Genomic DNA, 20,892 nt, shown 5'->3' on the forward strand with positions numbered 1-20,892 from the left:
GCGGGAGTGCCCACTTGTTCAGGCAGTGAAGGAAACACGATTGAGTTGTGCCGTGAGATTATTTCCAGAGTCTTTTTGAACCTTCTGAGCCCAGGGCCAGCCTCAAGAACCACCGTGTGACACTGAGAAGAAGCACGTGTGGCAAATAGTAGTGCCTGGGAAACTTGCTCATCCTTCGTCAGGTACCAGCCAGTTTTCGAAGGCCCGCCTTTAATCCTCCCTCAGAGATGGCTCTTAACCAACGTGGCTCGAGGAGTGAATCGGCCCTTACCCGAGCAAACGAAAACAAGAAGGTTGGGAGAGCCGGCCCCTGAGAACCGGAGATGGATTCAGATGCAGGGCTGGGCATGGTGCCAAGGGCCCTGGGCTCTCAGTGACACTTGCCTGCCCTCTTTGCGGATTTTGATTTAAAAGGGGTCGGTTGGGAAGGGTCAGAGAACCAAAGGAGAGGGAGTAGCTTAGGCTTGAATTCAGGGCCACATAACACAGTGTTCATGGATGTGGGCCCGGAGGCCCCAGGGCCTGGGTTCAAACCCTGACCCTACCACTCACCAGCTGGGTGGTCTCTGAAAACTATAAGCCTGGGCTTCCCCAGCTGCCATGTGGGCATGAGAAGAATACCCACCTTATAAGACTTTGCAAAGGGGTCATAGCTTAGCATATAGCGCCTGGCACGCTGGAAGCAAAGAATGCTGGCTCTCTCCTCCTTGGTCCCCAGACATGTGGGATTCCATGTAAGGAAAGGATGGCTCTATCTGTAAATAAGTGGCTACTGGTATTTTCAATGCCAGTGAATAATTTTATGATTTTTTCTAGTGATATCTATAATACCCTTCCAAATTTCTGTGGGATTTCTTTTCTTTTGGTGTTTAAAATAAATTCAGCTTCTTGATAGATTTATACATACCTTCTCTAGACAGACCCCACCCACACACGAGACACATATTGCGCGTTTTTCCCCCCGAGAACTTGGGAAAGTTCTTTGGATGTCCCATCACCCCTTCCTGTTTAAAGCCTCCAGTCCCGGGTGCTGACAGTGTTCGTTCCAGCCTTTGTTCGTCTTGTTAATTCAGAAATGTCCGTTACCCACAAGCTTCAGTGAGCACTGAAAGAGAGAAATTGATATGTTTAGTCCTCTGGCTTAGACATCTGATACATCAGTACACACCAACCAGATATTAGAAATGCCAGTGAGGAAAGATTTTTAAGCACGCTTGGATGCGTTGCCAGACTTGTCTAGAGCGTGGGCTATGGAACACTTTCAGTGGGACGGGTGATGCCTAGGCTTTCTCTGTTTACAGCACAGCTCCCCAGAGAAGGGGCACGTGCATATTTGTTCATGCAGTCATTCAACAAATGCTTGCGCCCCTGCTGCATACCAGGTCCCAGGGCTACCGTGGTGAAACTAACACACAGAGTCTCTTTTCTAAGGGGGGGTTCATAACCTCATGGAGAAGACAGGCAATTAACATACACTATGGTGTTGGACGGTGCGTTAGTTTCCTGTGGCTCCCGTAACAAATGACCACAAACCTGACGGCTTAAAACATCAGAAACGTATCCCCTCCTAGTTTTGGAGGCCAGAAGTCGAAATACAGTTCACTGGGCTGAAATCGAGGTGCTAGCGGGGCATACTCTCTCCAGTGGCTTTAGAAAAGAATCCACTCCTTGCCTCTTCCAGCTGCTGGTGGCGGCCGGCATTCCTTGGCCGAATCACACCAGTCTCTGTCTTCACATCGCCTTCTCCTCTGTGTCTCTCCCTTTTCTATAATAAGGACATTCGTGACGGTATTTAGGGCCCACCCAGACATTCCCAAGCAATCTTATCTCAAGATCCTTAATTTAATCACCTCTGTCCACCGTATAAAGGAATGAATACTCGTTCTGGGCATTAGGAAGGGATATCCCTCTGGGTGGCCGTAATGCAGCCTTCTGCAGGGAAACACAGCTGCTTGGGAGGAAAAAATGAAGTCAAAGGAAAGAGGAGGAGGGAGATGCTACTTTGGATTGAGGGGTCACATTTACAGTAAGCAGGATGTCCTCTGTGCGCTCGCGGCCGTGGAGGCAGGGACATCCCCCCCCAGCCCCCGGCCCCCGGCTGAGTGGTACCTCCGTGCACTCGCCTGCGCGACTTCAGCCATCCTTTGTGCTCAGTGTCTCCCTGTCCCCACTGCCAACTTCTCCCAAATCTCTCCTTCCTATCTATGTTTCAATATGCTCGTCTCCCAACTTTATTGAAACAAAAAAAAATAGAAAGAAAGCATAAAAATCATGTCTTTATCCAGCAGCCCCCCTACGTTTCTCCTCCCCTTGGCATCCAAGCTCCTTGAGAGAATTACGCAAAAGCACCTCAAGCCCACCCTTCCCGCTGCTGTTGGCCACATCTGTGCTCCCCACCTGTTCCATCTGCTGTTCCCACTGCAGCCCCCCGCCTCCTTCTTCAGGGGCGAAGGGCCCCACTTCCTTCCTAGATCGTTCCTGTGGGCTGCGTTCTTGTCATCACTCCCTGTTGTCTCCCTAGAGAGCCTGCCCCGGTCCCTGCGGGCTCACGCGGCAGCTCCCCCGGGCGCCGTCCAGTTCTCACCTGCCGTGTTCGATGCTGCCGTCGTGTGCATCCTTTGCTCATTTCCCGTGGCTTCTGCGACCCTCTCCCCGGCTGCTTTTCCCTCTTCCTTTCTGAGTGTTCCCGCACAGGCTCCTTGGCGGAACGTCCCTCTTCCTCACTCTGAGTGAGCGTCCCCCTCTGTCCATCTCCCTCCTAAGCCCTCTCTCTGGCGGTCGTGGCTTCAGGTGCCGTGTCTGGCTGGTTCCCAGATCAGCGTCTTTGACTCCCATCTCCCTCCTGAGCTTCAGGCGCAAACATCTAACTGCCTCCTGCCCAGAGACGCACCCTGGTTTCCCACGGGCGCTGACAGCTCCTCCTGTCCCAAAGCGGACTCAGTGGTCTGCTCGTGGCCCTGGGCTTTTTCTCCTCTGTTCCCTATTTCAGTGACTAACAAGGACTCCTGCCTGCTTGATGTTGCCGGAGACAGAAGCCTGGGCTCATCCCCAGCTCGGCTTTCTTCCTGACATCCCCTCGGGGACAGAGCCGGGTCTTAGCCTCCCCCTGAATACCCCTCGGACCTCCCTCTCCTCCATTCCCCACATCGCATCCCTGTTTCCGCTTCTACAGCTCCTGCTCAGCGGGGACCGCAGCCCCCAGTGGGGCTCTACACACTTCCCCTCCAAACCAGTCCTCATGGAGCGGCTGGTGTAGAGACCTTCCAGGGGCTCTCTGTGCGACAGAAACCCAAACCCTAAATGAGTAGTGCAAGGCGCATCTCAGTGTCCTGCCCCCCGTTCCGGCCACACAGAGCACTTAGAGCTGAGGGGCCCTTGTGTGTTCTCGCCGCCCAGGCCTCTGCTCACGTTGTCCCTTTGGCCTGAAACCCTCTCCCTGCCTCCTTGTTCAGCGTATGTGACTTGGACTGTCAGCCGCTTCCCACCCCCTGAGGCCCCCGCTGTCCCCGTCATGCCCCGAGTCCCCCATCATGACTCAGCGCTCTGTAGCCAGTGGGTCTCCGTGAGCGCTGGCGTCATCTCTGCCGTGTTCGCCGTTGTAAATGCCCAGCATCCGGCACAGTGGCTGGCCCAGGACAGGTGCCCAGTAATTATTTTCCGAGTGAATTCATGTAGGAAGCCCATTGTCGTAATAACAAACTGATTGCTGCGGGAATCAGTAGGTCACTGTAGAATTAGAACTATAGAAGTAACTAAGATCCGACTCCCTGAGAGGCGGGAAGGAGGCTGTGAAGACGGACTGCAGTGTCCACAGACGAAGGGCTGGTGAGGCGTCATCCTCCTCTCTGCCCTTAGTGTCCGTCTAATCCCTCTTCCACGTGGCAGCCCTTCAAACAGCCAAAGCCCGTTTCCAGACCTTTTTAACAGGCTTGGCTTCCAGACCCTGCGGGGTTTAGGTTGTGCTCCTTGAAATTGTTCCAACTTGTGAGTGTCCTCTGAGAATGTGGAACACAAACGCCAAATCAGGTCTGACCTCGGCTAATGGACTAGAATTGTCCAGTTTTGACTTTATAGTTTTTATTAATGCAGTCTGAGCCTACATGGGCTTTTTCATTTAGCCACATGGCACTGTTAGCCAACAGTGAGACCCCGTTGGCCATATTCTCATCATAGTCGGGGGCTGGCCCCTTCTCGAATCCATCTTCGGGGGATTTGCCAACCTCGAGGTTCCTGGTATCTCCCCACTTCATTGCTTTCTCAGCCACGCCGATGAGTGTTTTCACTTCAGATGATGTTAGTGATCTGGGACTTGCACAGGCAAAATGCTTCACTCCCTCTTATCAGTTTCGGTCTTCAAATTCCTTTTCACCATGTTTGCCCATTTATTTTAAGATGACCGTCCTTCGTGGAAAAGGTAGACTCAAAGGAGGGGCTTGGAATGTACCCTCGACCCCTACCGGTTCTTTCCTCTTCCTCTTCTTACCTCGAGTGTATTTCTGTAGAGCCCTTTCTCTGGATCTCAGCGCCTGCACCCATTCAGCATTATCTGGGCTTTTGCCTTCCTGTCCTTATTCATCCACGAGATGGTGAGCCCTTGAAGGTGGTAGTTCTTAGACTTTATCTAGGCTTACCTCCCGGGAACTGGGGAAGAGAGAGCCTGTGAGCCGGCAAATGAAGGCAGGGGGATGGCCGGTACCCCCTTCCCCAGCTGCCGTGTTCCCTCCCCCCGAGAGCAGCCTGGGGACCACCTGACGTCTTCAGGTGCCTTCTGTTCTCTTTTCTGCTTGTTGCAGGGGTTGGGGGAGAAATCTTCTCTTTTGAGAGGTTTCCAGCTCCTTTCAGAATCTCTGGTGTTATCAGATCTTACTTGCCTCTTTCCCGTAAATTTTGAAATCTCTTTTCTTTACTTCATTTTTTAAATTTCCCTGGTCATTGTGAACTTAACAAGAACGTGGTCACTCTCTCCCACGTGAGTGGCCATCTCCTCCTTGACGGTCACAGTTCCGTCCAATGAGGCTGTTCTTCGTCTTGGTCCCCAGCTTCCTGAGCTAATCCTCGTCTGGGGGGCTAGCTTGCAGGTGGCTGGAGAGGGATGGGGTGAGTGTGTGCTCTCCAGAAGCCAGGCACGGAATTGCAACACCCCCGGGTGCCTGTCCCATCTTGCCAACGCCAGCGCGAAAATACGTGTCATCCAAGGGGCGGAGGCCACCGTAAAATCTAAGGTGATGATGTTTCGTATTTAAAACATTTTAGTCCTAAAGCTTCAGAACTTCAGGGCCTCACAGGGGCCCTCCCAGAGGGAAAGAAAGCAAAAAGCCTTTCCATCAGAGAAAGAAGCAGTCGACAAAATCTGCACCATCAGCTTCTTTCTCTGTGACACACTGAAATAATCCCTTTCGGGGAGGTTCAGCTAATCTTAAAACACTTCTTCTGCGGCTCACACTAGGTATGTCCTCGGGAGGCACAAATCCCACAGATACAAACAGAGGAACTCCGCTCTGCCCCTCCCCGCAGAACGGCCACCACCTCTGAAAAACAGCGAGGTCACTGACAGTGGCAGTATTTATAGCGCCCCTAATCCTGCCAGGTCAGCACTGGTCACCTGCTCCCCGCGAGGTCTGGGCAGCTTGGCTAAGGCACTGCCGGTAGAAAACCCCAGAAAACGCTCTGCGCACAGGTCACAGGCCTGGAGTCTCGTCCAGTCTTGCCTGTCACAGCCTCAGTTTCCCCCCAGTTAGAGGACTTTTTCATCATTTAAGGATCAGTTTTGCACCTTGCAGTTCAGGATGAGCTCCCCTACTTCCATTTCCGTGTATAATGGACAATCTCGAGTGCTCTGGTCGGCACACTGATTCTCCTCTGTTGCTGCTTCATGGGACAGCATATTGTCAGCGTCCAACATATGTCAACATCCAACAAGCACATCAAGAATCCCTTTTTCTTCGTTGCGTCCCACCAGTCAGAGCTGCATCTCAGTAAAGCGTTCAGCCCTGAGCCCTTCAGTCGTGTGCTGGACAGCGGCAAAATCTGAGCTGAGAAATAGCGAAGCCCACCATCCCACAGGACCTCAGCCCTGTGCTCAGAGTTAAAAGCTCAGCTCAGGAGGGTGACCCAGTCTCACTTCCTGTGGCTAAACTGACCCACGAGCTGTCCCTCAGCCATCAGGGTGGCGGACACCACCGGACTTTCGCTGAGCGTGGTACCACACTGGCCCTGTGTCTCCCACAAGGACAGCCTGTTTGAGCCTTTGTTTCTGCTGGGCTGCCCTACCCCCATGCCCCGAGACTGCCTTCTCATTGTTCACATTATCTGGGAGAAGAAAAGGACCTCTTGTGCGTGGGGGAAGGAAAAGGACCAAGGATGCTGAATTTAAGACTTTCTCATTTGGCCTCCCTCACGGTGTCTGTGTACCGTGAACCACTGGGCCAGTTGGGCGCATTTAGACTTCCCAGAGACATGGGGGGAGCAAGGCTTCTGAGTCCCCAAGGCCGGGGTTGAAATCCTGGCCCTACCCTTTACAAATGGGCTGACCTGGGGAAAGTCACACAGCCCCTCTGGGTCCTGCTGTCCTCAACACAAAACAAAGCCACGACCCTGGGACTGGGTTAAGGATTAAATGACATAGCCTATGGAAGGCTCTTGGCATATAGTAAATAATTGATAAGAGTTAGTTCCTTCCCACTGAGCCTCTGCCCCCCTTCACACTTCTCCCCAAAGCTTCAGTCATCCAGCATTTGCGTTTTAAGTCATCATATATTGCAGATTTGAGGGTTCAATTGGTTTGTTCAGGGCAGATTAAAACAATTGAGACTGGTCCCCAACTTTCTACCTCATAACAGAGTGACAGTACAAATCCACAGGTGCGTTCCTTTTTTTAAGTTATTTTATTGAAGTATAGTTGATTTATAATGTTGTGTTGATTTCTACTCTATAGCAAAGTGATTCAGTTATACCTATATATACATTCTTTTTTATGTTCTTTTCCATTATGGTTCATCACAGGATTTTGAATATAGTTCCCTGTGCTACACAGTAGGACCTTGTTGCTTATCCATTCTATAAATGATGTTAATCATTTGCATCTGCTAATCCCAAACTCCCAATCCATCCCTCCTCCCGCTGGCCCTGGCTTGGCAACCACAAGCCTGTTCTCTACGTCTGTGAGTCTGATTCTGTTTCGTAGATAAGTGCATTTGTGTCATACTTTAGATTCCACATATAAGTGATATCATAAGGTATTTGTCTTTCTCTTTCTGACTTACTTCACTTAGTCTGATCATCTCTAGGTCCATCCATGTTACTGCAAATGGCATTACTTCATTCTTTTTGATAGCTGAGTAATATTCCATTGTCTATATGTGCCACATCTTCTTTATCCATTCATCTGTCGATGGACATTTAGGTTGTTTCCCTGTCTTGGCTATGGCAAATACTGCTGTTATGAGCATTGGGGTGCAGGTATCTTTTCAAATTACAGTTTTGTCTGGGTATGTGCCCAGGAGTGGGATTGCTGGATCATATGGCAGCTCTATTTTTAGTTTTTTGAGGAATCTCCATACTGTTCTCCGTAGTAGCTGCACCAATTTACGTTCCCACCAACAGTGCACACGTGCAATTCTTAAAGCAATTAGCAAATGCACGTGCATATTGTGTTGTTATAAGCACGTTCCTTTTTTTTTTTTTTGTGGTATGTGGGCCTGTCACTGCTGCGGCCTCTCCCGTTGCGGATCACAGGCTCCGGATGCGCAGGCTTAGCGGCCATGGCTCACGGGCCCAGCCGCTCCGCGGCATGTGGGATCTTCCCGGACCGGGGCACGAACCTGCGTCCCCTGCATTGGCAGGCGGACTCTCAACCGCTGCGCCACCAGGGAAGCCCCAATTTTTTTTATTTTTTTAAATTGTGCTAAAATACACCTCACATATAACTTAGCACCTGAACCGTGTGTAAGTGTACAGTTCAGCACATTTATATTGTTGTGCTCCTGTCCTCACCATCCATCCCCAGAACTCTTCAACTTGCGAAACGGAAACTCTCTACCCATTAAATAATCACTCTCTATACCCTGCCCAACACACGCAGCCTCTAGCAAGTTCCAGTTTGACTACTAGCAGTCAAAAAAAGTAAAGGCTAAACGTAAGCTAAGGTTGGAACTTTCTAAATATTCTTCAGATCAGGTAAGGAAAGAATTACCATTCTGCAGATATAGATGGGATGGGCGGGAGTTCACAACTGGAGTGCCACCTGCGGCCTTGGTGCATGGCGCCCCCTGCTGTTTGAAGTGTGTTGTTTCTTTCAGTCAACCCTTTGTTTCTTACCAAGAGTTCAGTCATCTTACGTGGGAAAAATGCACCAACTGCTCTTAAGTGTGTATACGGCAATTTCACTGAATCTAAACGATAACAGGGGTGACTTAGTTTTCATATTCTTAAGCTGATTTTTAAAATTACATCTGAAAATGTTAATATAATATTTTATCAAAAATGTGCTGTAACCGTTCGTGGTTACGTCAACTCCCCTATGAAAATATTCCAGGTAGATGTTTGTAATAATTGTAACTGTCAACAAGCCACGCGGAGAATATTAGGTGGTACCTGAATACTCAGTACCAGGCTTTGCCACACTCCCTAGCTTAACCGAAAACCGAGCTCTGTTTCTCTCAGTAACAGAGGTGGTTTACTCCAGCTGTCTCAGCCTACTGAAACTTTTGCGGGCCTGACCTTACATCAGAAGTCACCCTTTTTATGTATCTCTTCACTGTACACTGTTGTAATTCTCACTGTGCTACCCATGACTCTGTCCCGCCCGGAAGTGCTTTTCTCTGTCGCCTCCTCCCGTGCTGCCCCTTCGCTTTCATGCCCATGTGGCTGTTCACCCCTTCAGAGGATGGGTCAGCGGTCCCCGATCGGCAGCTCCGAGGGGCAGCAGCCCGTTCCCTCTGGAGGTTACTACAGGCTTGCTCCTGTCACCCCCTTTAATGCTGCTCCCCAGAAATTGGGTTTGTCAGCCTTTTCACACATGGTCTGCTTGAGCATTTCCACACTAGTGAAACAGCACTTTTTTTCCCTCAACACTGGGACTAACCCCGGTTCTGAAGAGTCAGTCCTGATGAAATGCTGTCGTTCCGCTGGGGATGTGGTGACTTCTCACGAGCTCACCGATGGCACTAGGAAAGCTCTTAGAAACAGCCCCATCTAGTTCGGGCAGCCGCCAGCAAGGAGAGTAACTGTGGAGGGCGCAGGCCGGGAGACCCCCCCCCGTGGGCAGCCAGGCCTCCAGCCTGAGGAGAGTGGTGCTTGCTCAGCCACGCCACATCACACCCTCTCACACTGCTCGGGGACACCTCAGCACACCCCAGGAGCCCTAACTCCAGGCGCCTCCAGGTTTGAGCGTTTCTCACCTCCTGGTCCGAGGCCATCTCCCACCTGGATTGTGACGGCAGCCTCTCCTCCACAGGGCTCCCCCGACCTCCACAGTCTGTTCTCACACGGCCCTGGGAGAGCCTGTCAAAACAGCAGTCCGATCGCGTCACTCCTCCAGTCCACAAAGTCCCGAGGCTCCCAGAGTCACAACCATGACCTGCAAAACCCTTCAGGAAATGCCCCTGCCCCACCCCTACCCTCCTCCACTCCCACCACACATGTGCAGACAGTGCAATATCGTGATGCTAAGAACCAAAAGGCCAAATGGCATTCCCGGGTCTCTGAAAACTCAAGCGAGGTAGGCGTGTGTGCATCCTATCGAGTCCGCCTTCTTTTGCCTCCAACCTCAACCCTCAAGTAAATCGAATCAGGGTGCCTTCTGCCTGGAGTGACATTAGATGCAGTTTGAAAACCGAGCCGGCAGACACCTCTGAAAGCCGCCCCTCGTTCTGAAGCAAGACTGCTTCATCCCTGTCATCGGCACGTACGAAGGTTGACTTTATCTGTGAAGACAGACTCATGGGGCCCTTTTTATTCTAAATTATTTTCTGAACCAGAAGAAAGAAGACCCGCTCTTTGTGGTAAAACAGGGAAAAGTACAAAGAGGCAATAAAATCAACCCTAATCTCAACACCTGCAGATGACCCCACCGTTGGTATTTTATTGCGGTTCCAGGAAACCTTTTACAGTGATGATAGCTGAGGTTGATCACATTCGCCGTGCCCGGCACTGGTGGGAGCATTTTGTGCAGATCCTGGGCTCCTCAGCCTGGGTCCCCAGGTGTGCTGGCGGTCTGGTCATCTGAGGTGCACTAAGGAGCTGGCAGAATGTAAGTCAACTTACTCATCAAGCACACCGTCCAGAGCCTAGCCTGTACCCACCGCTTTGTGGGCAGCATTGTTGAGGGTTACCACTGGTTTACCCAGTGGAGACTTAACCCCAATTAAACATAAGCTGATCCCTTCTTTCTAAGTAAAACCTCCAAATAAGACTGATGCCCAGGGCTGGCTCTTTTAATTCAGAACAGCTGCATGTATTTCACTTCTTCTAAATGCAGGGGTTCAGAATGTCTGACCTGATGCTAATGCTGATTATTCAGGGGAATGGAGACAGCTTTGTGAGTTCCTCAAAAGCGTGGTCAACAGCTTCTGGAAATTAAGTCAAAACCAGAGTTCTTGGCAGTGTTCCTCCATGGAACGGAGTCCTCTCAGGATGCACGGGAACGGCTGTCTCACTGTGGCTGGGTTTCTAAGTTCTCTGAGTTCAAATGCCGACGGAGACAATTAGCTTCTTCAAATTCCAACCCCAAGTCCTTGGGAAAGAGACTCAGTCCCAGGGCAAGTCAGGGACTGACTCTGTGGATGAGGAAGGTCTTGGGAAAGATGCCTGTGGTGTGGTTCTAGTCACACTGATTCAGACTGTAACATCTTAGGCCCAGAAGTGTTATTTCTGTAAGGTTTGGGGCTTCCTTCATCCTTGCTGTACACTCTAATCCCATTTGGGAATCTCAGTACATGGTAAAACTGTGTCAGAACTTAGCTGACTACTGCATGGATTTAGAAGTGAAGGGTTAAATACTGCCCCCAATATAGAACAACTACATACAGCCGAAGCCTGCTACCAGATTGCTTCTAAGGGAGGTGTTAGATGACTCATTGATTTGCCCAACCAAACCCTCATTAGAAATGTGACCGTGACACATATGCTGACCAGAAAATTCATGTTAAGCTTGTGAATAGAAGGGCTGCAGCCCTTTGGTTAGTTTCTACACAGGCTAACATGATTATTTTTTTTAAAAAAAGAAGCCAGTGATCATGGAGACAGAAGGTTTGTCTGGAGTGGTCTGCACTCTACTCGAGATGAATGTATCTTGAAATACAAATAGGTATCTAGAGACAGCAGAAGCAAGAAGAACTACAGTCCTGCAGACTGTGGAACGAAAACCCCATTCACAGAAAGACAAAATGAAAAGGCAGAGGACTGTGTACCAGATGAAGGAACAAGATGAAACCTCAGAAAAACAAATAAGTGAAGTGGAGATAGGCAATCTTCCAGAAAAAGAATTCAGAATATTGATAGTGAAGACGATCCAGGACCTCGGAAAAAGAATGGAGGCAAAGCTCGAGAACATGCAAGAAATGTTTAACAAAGACCTAGAAGAATTAAAGAACAAACAAACAGAGATGAACAATACAATAACGGAAATGAAAACTACATTAGAAGGAATCAATAGCAGAATAAGTGAGGCAGAAGAACGGATAAGTGACCTGGAAGACAGAATGGTGGGATTCACTGCTGTGGAACAGAATAAACAAAAAAGAATGGAAAGAAACGAAGACAGTGTAAGAGACCTCTGGGGCAACATGAAATGCACCAACATTCGCATTATAGGGGTCCCAGAAGAAGAGAGAGAGAAAGGACCAGAGAAAACATTTGAAGAGACTATAGTCGAAAACTTCCCTAACATGGGAAAGGAAGTAGCTACCCAAGTCCAGGAAGCACAGAGAGTCCCAGGCAGGATAAACCCAAGGAGAAACATGCCAAGACACATAGTAATCAAATTGACAAAAGTTAAAGACAAAGAAAATTTATTAAAAGCAACAAGGGAAAAACGACAAATAACATACAAGGGAATTCCCATAAGGTTAACAGCTGATTTCTCAGCAGAAACTCTACAAGCCAGAAGGGAGTGGCATGATATACTTAAAGTGATGAAAGGGAACAACCTACAACCAAGATTACTCTACCTGTCAAGTGTCTCATTCAGATTTGACGGAGAAATCAAAAGCTTTACAGACAGGCAAAAGCTAAGAGAATTCAGCTCCAACAAACCAGCTCTACAACAAATGCTAAAGGAACTTCTCTAAGTGGGAAACACAAGAGAAGAAACGGACCTACAAAAACAAACCCAAAACAATTAAGAAAATGGTCCTAGGAACATGCATATCGATAATTACCTTAAACGTGAATTTATTGGGCTTCCCTGGTGGCACAGTGGTTGAGAGTCCGCCTGCCGATGCAGGGGACACGGGTTCGTGCCCCAGTCTGGGAGGATCCCACATACCGTGGAGCGGCTGGGCCCGTGAGCCATGGCTGCTGGGCCTGCGTGTCTGGAGCCTGTGCTCCACAACGGGAGAGGCCACAACAGTGAGAGGCCCGCGTACCGCAAAAACAAAAACAAAAAACGTGAATTTATTAAATGCTCCAACCAAAAGACACAGGCTTGCTGAATGGATACAAAAACAAGACCCATATATATGCTGTCTACAAGAGACCCACTTCAGACCTAGGGACACATACAGACTGAAAGGGAGGGGATGGAAAAAGATATTCCATGCAAATGGAAATCAAAAGAAAGCTGGAGTAGCAATACTCATATCAGATAAAATAGACTTTAAAATAAAGAATGTTACAAGAGACAAGGAAGGCCACTACATAATGATCAAGGAATCAATTCAAGAAGAAGGTATAACAATTATATATGCACCCAACATAGGAGCACCTCAATACATAAGACAAATGCTAACAACTATAAAAGAGGAAACGGGCAGTAACACAATAATAGTGGGGACTTCAACCCCTCACACCAATGGACAGATCATCCAGACAGAAAACTGATAAGGAAACACAAGCTTTAAATGACACAATAGACCAGGTAGGTTTAATTGATATTTATAGGACATTCCATCTGAAAACAGCAGATTACACTTTCTTCTCAAGTCCACATGGAACATTCTCCAGGATAGATCACATCTTGGGTCACAAATCAAGCCTCGGTAAATTTAAGAAAACTGAAATCATATCAAGCATCTTTTCCGACCACAACACTATGAGATTAGAAATAAATTACAAGGAAAAAAAATGTAAAAAACACAAACACATGGAGGCTAAACAGTACGTTACTGAATAACCAAGAGATCACTGAAGAAATCAAAGAGGAAATCAAAAAATGCCTACAGACAAATGATAACGAAAACACAACGATCCAAAACCTATGGGATGCAGCAAAAGCAGTTCTAAGGGAAGTTTATAGCGATACAAGCCTACCTCAAGAAACAACAAACATCTCAAATAAACAACCTAAACTTACACCTAAAGGAACTAGAGAAAGAAGAACAAACAAAAATTCATCTAGACTAGATAGGGAAATAATGCACTGGGTAAATAAGAATAGATGGAGAAATGTTATTAATAAATGTATTAAATAACATGATACTCTCATTTACCTAAACTTTCAAAAACAATGTAAATAGTTCAAGTAGATTCTGTTTTCATCGGTACCTAGGGTAGGGGTTCAAATGGGGAGACCCCTAGAGGGATGCATGAGAATCTGAGATTGTAGAAACCACGCTTGTCTCTCCCAACCTGGAAACTGTGATCTGCTGCAGGTATAAGACCCATACCTCTATCCCCACAAAGATACACAGGGGAGCTCAGGTATTCTCCAGCTGCACTGGGGCAGATAAATGTTGTGAATGAATCAACGTGCCTTCATCATCATGTACATTTGTAATTTGTCTGTGATGGTAGGTGGCAGGGATCCTGTCCTGAAAATTACTCTGGAATCATGCCCACAACACTGACATGCTAATCAGGTGTTTGGGGGCTTAACCAGAGAGGCAGGGGTCCTGTTTGGGCCACTTGCTAGCTGTGTGGTCTTGAGCAGGTGAAGAAGACTTTATGTGCCTGGTCTCTTCATCTGTAAGGTGGGTAGTAATAGTACAGCTCTCATAGGAAAGTAAAGATGAAATGATTTCGTATGTACAAAGCATTTCTTCCGGTTCCCGGCCCATAAGAAGTGCTACATAGTGTTTGCTATTTTAATATCCCCGTCATTGTTGTCATAGACATAGATGCCGAATCTTCCCAAGAAATGGATTAAAATGATGCAAGCAAACAAGTCACTGATTCTTAAAACAAAGAAAGAAAGAAAAAGAAAAACAAATAAGTATCTCAAAATTCAAAGTAAAAATTTCATGGTCAGTGCCTGGACCTCAGAAAAAGAGTCACAGTCTGTCAAATAAAAGAGGAGTGGGTCATGGGTCTTCTTTTTTTTTAACCGTTTGGTTTTAGAATTATTTTAGATTTACAGAAGCATTGTGAAGATAGCACGGACCCTTCACCCCACACTCCATCTTACCCCTCTGTGGTACATTTGTCACAAATAAGGAACCAACCCCAGTACGTTATTGTGAACTAAACTCCACAGTTCATTCAGATTTCATGAGCGTTTTCCTCGTGTCCTTTCTCTGTTCTAGGATCCCATCCGTGCTGCCACGTTACAGTTAGTCATCTTGTCTCCTTAGCCTCCTCTGGTCTGTGAGAGTTTCTCAGACTCTGCTTGTCTTTGTGGCCTTGTCAGTTTCGAGGAATACTGGTGAGGCACTATGTAGAATGTCACTCAATTTGGGTTTGTCTGGGGTTTTTCTCATGGTTAGACTGGGCATATGGGCTTTCGGGAGGAAAACCACATAGTTAAAGGGCCGTTCTCATCACATCTCCTCAAGAGAACATGCTCTCAACATGACATCACTGATGATGTTACCTTGATCACCTGGCCCATTATGTTTGCCAGCTTTCTCCACCGTGAAGGTTGTTTTCCCCTTTTCCATCTTGTCCTTCCTGGGAAGGAAGTTACTGTGATCAGCCCACACTCCAGGAGTGGGGAGCTACGCCTCCACCTCCCTAAGGGGGGAGTATTCTATTCCTATCTGTCTATATATATCAGTATAGACTCATGGGTATTTGCTCTGTGCTGTGGCTCACAATTCAATACTACATCACTTTTTGTTGCTCAGATTCCTCCAGCTTTGCCAGCGGGAGCTCTCTCTTCTGGACTCCCGTGTCCTTCGATGTATCGTTCCAAGCTGATGGTCTTGTATAGTTCCCACCCTAGTCCTAGACTGAGCCATTTCTCCAAGGACCCCTGGTTCCTTTTATTGGAGAATAAATAGAAGCAGCAAGATCGGGGCATGGAGCGGGTGGTTGTGCTTCGCTGGCTGCTTCCGAATGAGATAATGTCGACAGCAGGCTCAGCGGCAGAAAACCCAAGCCTGCAGCTACTCCCAGGAACAAGTCACGTTCACTGTCAGTAGCTCATGAGGTTTGCGTGCTGGTGTGGAAAAGTCAATGTCATTAGGCTCTGCAAATATTTGAGGAAAACGGCATGTCCTGGTCAACTAGGAGGGCATGTTCTAAGTCAAGACTACTCCGGGTGAACTCCTCAGAAAGACACTTTTCCTGAAATATTCTTTGTTAGGTTAGCTCCTAGAGCGTCTTGTTTTCTGAAACAGACTGGTTAAATCTCATCTGATGATGATGCTAGGGGTCAATATGTTTCTTGGAAAAATTTGATCTGCATATAGGGATTGCAGCTGTTAACCAACACCAATCCTACTTCTGAGTTGCATGTATTTCTTTCTGGGCGATGCTGGAAATAAGTCACTTTTTTAAAAAGAACTTGCTAGAAGATAAGGAGCATTTTCATACTGGAAGTATAGCAAAGGCAAAGGGTCAAATTCAGAGACTTCAGGGAGAAGAAGAAAGGAAGTGTCGATCCATGTGGCATCGCTTCCCTTTAAACCTGTGATTGCTGAAGCCCCGGACTAGACTGAGAGCATTCAGTTACACCGATCTAGAAAGACCCAATCTAGGCTGTAGGTGCGTGGGGCTGAAAACCCGAGAAGAAGCACCTCGGTGGCCCGTGGCCTTGATAGGGGCCTGTAGGGTGTCTCCAGATGGAGAACAGAGGGGCTTAGTGGTGTCAAGTTAAGTCATACTGTCGACTTTTAGAAATGACATATCAAGCCTCCTTCCTGGGAAGCTCTATTGGAGATCCACAGAGCCTTACTGTTTTGCTTTCAAGGGACCAGAACTGCAGTCACCCGCCCTGGTTACTCGATATTTCTGTCAGTGTCTCCGGTAATTTGGGTGCGCTTGCTATCTTGCGTCCTCAGGTTGGACGCCTCCAGAGGTTACTGACCTTCTCCTCCAGGGCAGTGGAGAGCCTCCAGGTGACCATTATCTGTGCAGAGGAGCCAGAGGGAGGACTGGCCTTTGCCACGGTACTTGCCACTCGCACCTTCCTCTCTGACATGCAGTTACACGCTCCTTTTTCCTCGGTTTGTGGCCATTTAAAAGGCACTTCAGGGCGATTTCGCAAGGCACAGAGAGATTGCAACAGGAGGCATTATCTCACATTCAGATAATCACGGGCTACAAAATAAGGAAAGCCTGCCGATGGTTTTCCTGGAAGCTTAAGTTGTTTATTTTTTTTTAGCAGAACGCAGCCTAGAGAGTTCCCTCCAGCCAGAGAGGAAACCCAGGATAGCTTATCCTCCATTAGTCCTGATGCACAATCAAGTCCAGAGTTGGGGCAATGCTCACTTATCTTAATTCTTTACAGCTTTACTGCTGCGGAAAATATTTGAAGGGAGGGATGATCAATCTACTTGTCAAGAAAATGAACCGTGTCCCAGTGCTGTGCTCAGTGTCGTTGTGAACGTATCATGAAATTGCCACTATTCCTGGGCCGTAGGCGTGAGTGACAGCTCACCATTTCAGGCTGGCAGCTTTGCAGTGAGAAAAGATGGCAGGGCTACTTGTCCAGGACACTAGGTAATACAGCCTCCGAGCTCCGAGTTGCTAGATCTTAGGAAGTATTTTTCCCTTCATGTCAGAGATGGGGTGTAAGTGCTTGCATCAGGCAGTAGGGTTAAATGATGGTACATCTGTCATCTTCGAAAATCAAGTGGGATACTCTTCCCAGATGCTGAAAAATACAAGATAGAATAAAAGTTCCATTGCATTTATAAAAGTGAAACGTATTTATAACAGACCCTCCAAGGTATTTTTTTTTAACATATTTCAACATGACATAGTAAACAGGACCAGCCTAATTCCCTGAAACTTAATTTACCCAAAACCTAAAGGTCGTTATAGTCTAAAACTTCAGTGTTCTGTTTTTACACGAATGCAATTCATTTTATAATGCATTCACTTTCATTTTAGAGAAGAATCACTTACATCTTAAGAAAGGGAGAGAAGTATTTTATGCAACTGGCATTTTTCTGACATTCTCTTCCAAAGTTATAGCGTTACATTTTTAAATTCAACTTTTCAATCGGTTATACACACACAAAGCTTAAAAAGTCAGGCCTCTAAGAACTGGTCCCCACAATAGCTCTCTCCCAACCTGCCCTCGCCTTTTCTCCTACTCCCAGATCCGGTTCAATGCAATTCTGCCTGCGTCCAAATGCTTTCAGGTCACTTTTTATTGTTTGGTTAAAATTAATGTAAAAATTACATGAATAGACATGCTCACCCTGAACTAACTGAGCTGTCCAGCAGCCTAGATAAGCCTTCCACACTGGCCCGGCTACCCGCTCAGATGCCCGCCTGTCACATGGGCCCCGCTGCCAGGCTCCCTTTGGGGCAGGTGTGGCGAATGGGCCAGGGCCTGTGTTGTCAGGTGAGAACAGAGCAAGGCGGAGGCAGCTCGAGGACCCATGTGCCAGTCCCCTGATCGGGCAGGTTCACCCTCTCTCCTAGCTCCTCGGGGATCACGAGACACCTGCCTTCCCATCTCACTTACGTACACCTTTTTCTAACAACCTCGCTTCCCGCCTTTCTTCCCCGCAGCTCTGTTTTGTGATGTTCTGGACTCCCAACGTTTCCGAGAAAATTTTGATAGACATCATCGGCGTGGACTTCGCCTTCGCAGAACTCTGCGTCGTTCCCTTGCGAATCTTCTCCTTCTTCCCGGTTCCAGGTAAACAGAGAACGAAAGAAAAATTCCTATTTCCCCTCATGCCTGATTCAGTCTTCTTTGTTGGCAAACGTTTGCAGTCCTGTCCCCCCGCAAAAAAAAAAATTTTTTAAGTTTTCAAATTTCACAGTGGATTAAAAAGATGCGAAGACATTATCCAGTCAGTCGAAAGTTTGAGAAACCAGTCGAACAGGTGTCATTTGTTTCTTAAAGGACAGTGGTTGCAAACTCAGTCAGAAGAGCCCAAAGGGATAGCATGAGAAGTTCCAGGGGCAGTAGAACAGTTCTGTGTCTTCACTGGGGTGATGGCTACACAAATCTATGCCTGTCTTGAGGCTCAAAGGACTGCTGGAGAAAAGAAGAATCCAGTCAGAGCCGAGGCCAGAAATGGGCCGTGGAGCTGGTCGAAGCCGGGGCTGATGGTACGCCTGCCACCCTGCGCCTGTTTCCAAGTCAGGCCACGAGCTGCCCCTGCTCTGAGATGCCAGGCATCCCTGGAGACTCTTGGGGTGCCCTCTGGTCCTTGGGGGTGGGGTGGGGGTCACCGGGGGAGCCAAGCTTTGGCGCCACCTGGAAGAGGCTGCACTTGGTGGAGATCAAGGCACGTGTCGTTGACTCCCCAGTCTGGACTTGAGCGGGCGCTGGAGGTCCCAGAGCTAGGACTGGGGTGGGACTCGCCTTTCGTCTTTCCTCGCCTGTCAGACCCCAGGGCCTGCAGACAGCCGGCCCCACCTGTCTTCGCCACCTGCTGGGTCTGGGCCAATCAGGTTAGCATCCCACCCGCGCGGCCTCACCCTCTCCCTTGGCCAAACACAAGTGAGTGTCTGTGTCTCAAAAATTCAGTGCTTCCACCTGGGGCGGGCAGAGCCCGGCGTCAGACCAGGAAGACTGCAGATTCTTCCTCCAGAGGTACCCTGGACACGAGCTTTCGCCCCAGGAATGAGCACTTCCTCCCCCTCGATAGGCCTATGCCTGCTGCCGTCCACACGGGATGAAGGGCTAAGCCTCCCGCTTCCCCAAACCCCACCCGGTTTCAGATCAAACCTAAATGTCGCCCAGGGTGTCTGTGCCCCAAACCAGCCCGTCAATACTTGATGCACTGTCCTTGGAGCCCCTCCTTGGAGCTGGGGCTGGTGCCCTCTGCCTGCCCTCCGGAAGCTCACAAGTCAGAGTGGGGAGACAGGGTACCGGGAACACGTTGTGAGGCCTTTATGAAAACGAGGGAGCCAGCTGAGGACCAGTGGTCAGGATGCTGGGGAGGAAACAGGGAAGGGATGCCCGTCCCTCTTCCTCACCCACGCCTCCCGCCTCTGCACCTCCCCCAGCCTGCAGGCTGGGAAACCCAGCTTCTGGTCCAGCTCCTCTCCTCCCAGAGTCAACCTGGATCACCATCAAGTTGCCGCTTCTCTCTTGAGTTTTCTAGACCAGCGTGGTCAGAGCTTGAGGCTAGGCGGGGGCAGGGGCGGGGGTGGGGGGGAGGGACCGGCAGCAGCCCCATGCCCCTGGGATGGAGGTCACGGCGGCGAAAGGGGCTGCCCACAGCCCACTCTCTGGACACTAAGGCTGTGAAGCCAGGGAGCCGAGGTGGGCACGGGGCTCCCCCAGGCCCAGAGGCGGGGGGATCTGCAGCCCCGGCGGGAAGACGAGGTGACCAGCGCGGGGCAGTGGCAGCGAGGCCTGGGTCCCACGCAGCCGCCCAGGTACCCTGGATGCAATGCGGGGTCTCTGGGGGGTTGGAAGCAGCAGGACGGGAGAAGCGGGGCGTTGCTGACGAGTCCTCGGCTCTCCCCTCAGTCACCGTGAGGGCCCATCTCACCGGGTGGCTGATGACCCTGAAGAAGACGTTCGTCCTGGCCCCCAGCTCGGTGCTGCGGATCATCGTGCTCATCACCAGCCTCGTGGTCCTGCCCTACCTGGGGTACGTGGTCGGGGGTCCTGCAGGTCCTGCTGCCGCTTACGCGCTCTGTCCAGAAGGCGACATCTGCTCTGTCCCGGGAAGTCCCCAAGCACGCTAGAGTTAGAAATGCCGGGGGATGCCTTGGTTCGCTGCCCAGGCCCAGGCGGGAGGCTGTCGAGATCCATTCTAGTAAAGTACTTTCGGGGTCAGGCCCGTACACAAACCGCATTGAGCATCTATCACGGTGTGGCAGGCACGGGAAGGGGAAAAACCCAAGGGAGCAAGGGCGTCGCCCTGGTCCTCAGGGGCTCCCGGTCCCTTGGGGAAGGGGCATGGTCCGTCCCACGGCTTGGGAAACCTCACCGTGCAGAGAGGACGGGGCGGGATGCTGGGGGCTCACAGCGGGAGCCGTGCCCCTCCCCCAGGAGATGCTGAGCTGAGACCTGACGCGCAGGAGTGAGAGCTGCCGGGCCGGAGTTCCAGGCCCCTCCCCCTGCAGGTGGCCCGTTTACTAGCTGCAGCCCTAACCAGCAGATCTCGGACGCGATCGTCAGGTCCCCCTGTTGTCTACACCTCTCCTGGGTTTTGGCTGGGTTTTGACTCCCTTTGTGCCTCAGCGGGGCTTTAACAGACAAATGGCCTTTGTGTGCTCATCCCCAGGGTACACGGAGCCACCCTGGGCGTGGGCTCCCTCCTCGCGGGGTTTGTGGGAGAATCCACCATGGTCGCCATAGCAGCATGCTACGTCTATCGGAAACAGGTGAGAGATGGAGACAGAACCGCGCACCTGCCTGGCACTCCCCAGGTG

At 49.6% G+C, this 20,892-nt stretch overlaps 1 protein-coding gene across 1 annotated transcript in view; it reads left to right on the top strand.

The window, feature by feature from the left end:
* The window catches only part of ANKH (ANKH inorganic pyrophosphate transport regulator), a 142,593-nt gene that overhangs the window by 119,382 nt on the left and 2,319 nt on the right, over window positions 1-20,892 (top strand). Inside the window, exons 9-11 of the mRNA XM_082836180.1 lie at window positions 18,061-18,190; window positions 19,982-20,105; window positions 20,745-20,844. Of these exons, the coding sequence (XP_082692306.1) occupies window positions 18,061-18,190; window positions 19,982-20,105; window positions 20,745-20,844 (354 nt within the window). The remainder of the gene's footprint in view (window positions 1-18,060; window positions 18,191-19,981; window positions 20,106-20,744; window positions 20,845-20,892) is intronic.

The sequence above is a fragment of the Leucopleurus acutus genome, assembly GCF_964270905.1.
Source record: "Leucopleurus acutus genome assembly, chromosome: 3".
Classification (NCBI taxonomy): domain Eukaryota; kingdom Metazoa; phylum Chordata; class Mammalia; order Artiodactyla; family Delphinidae; genus Leucopleurus; species Leucopleurus acutus.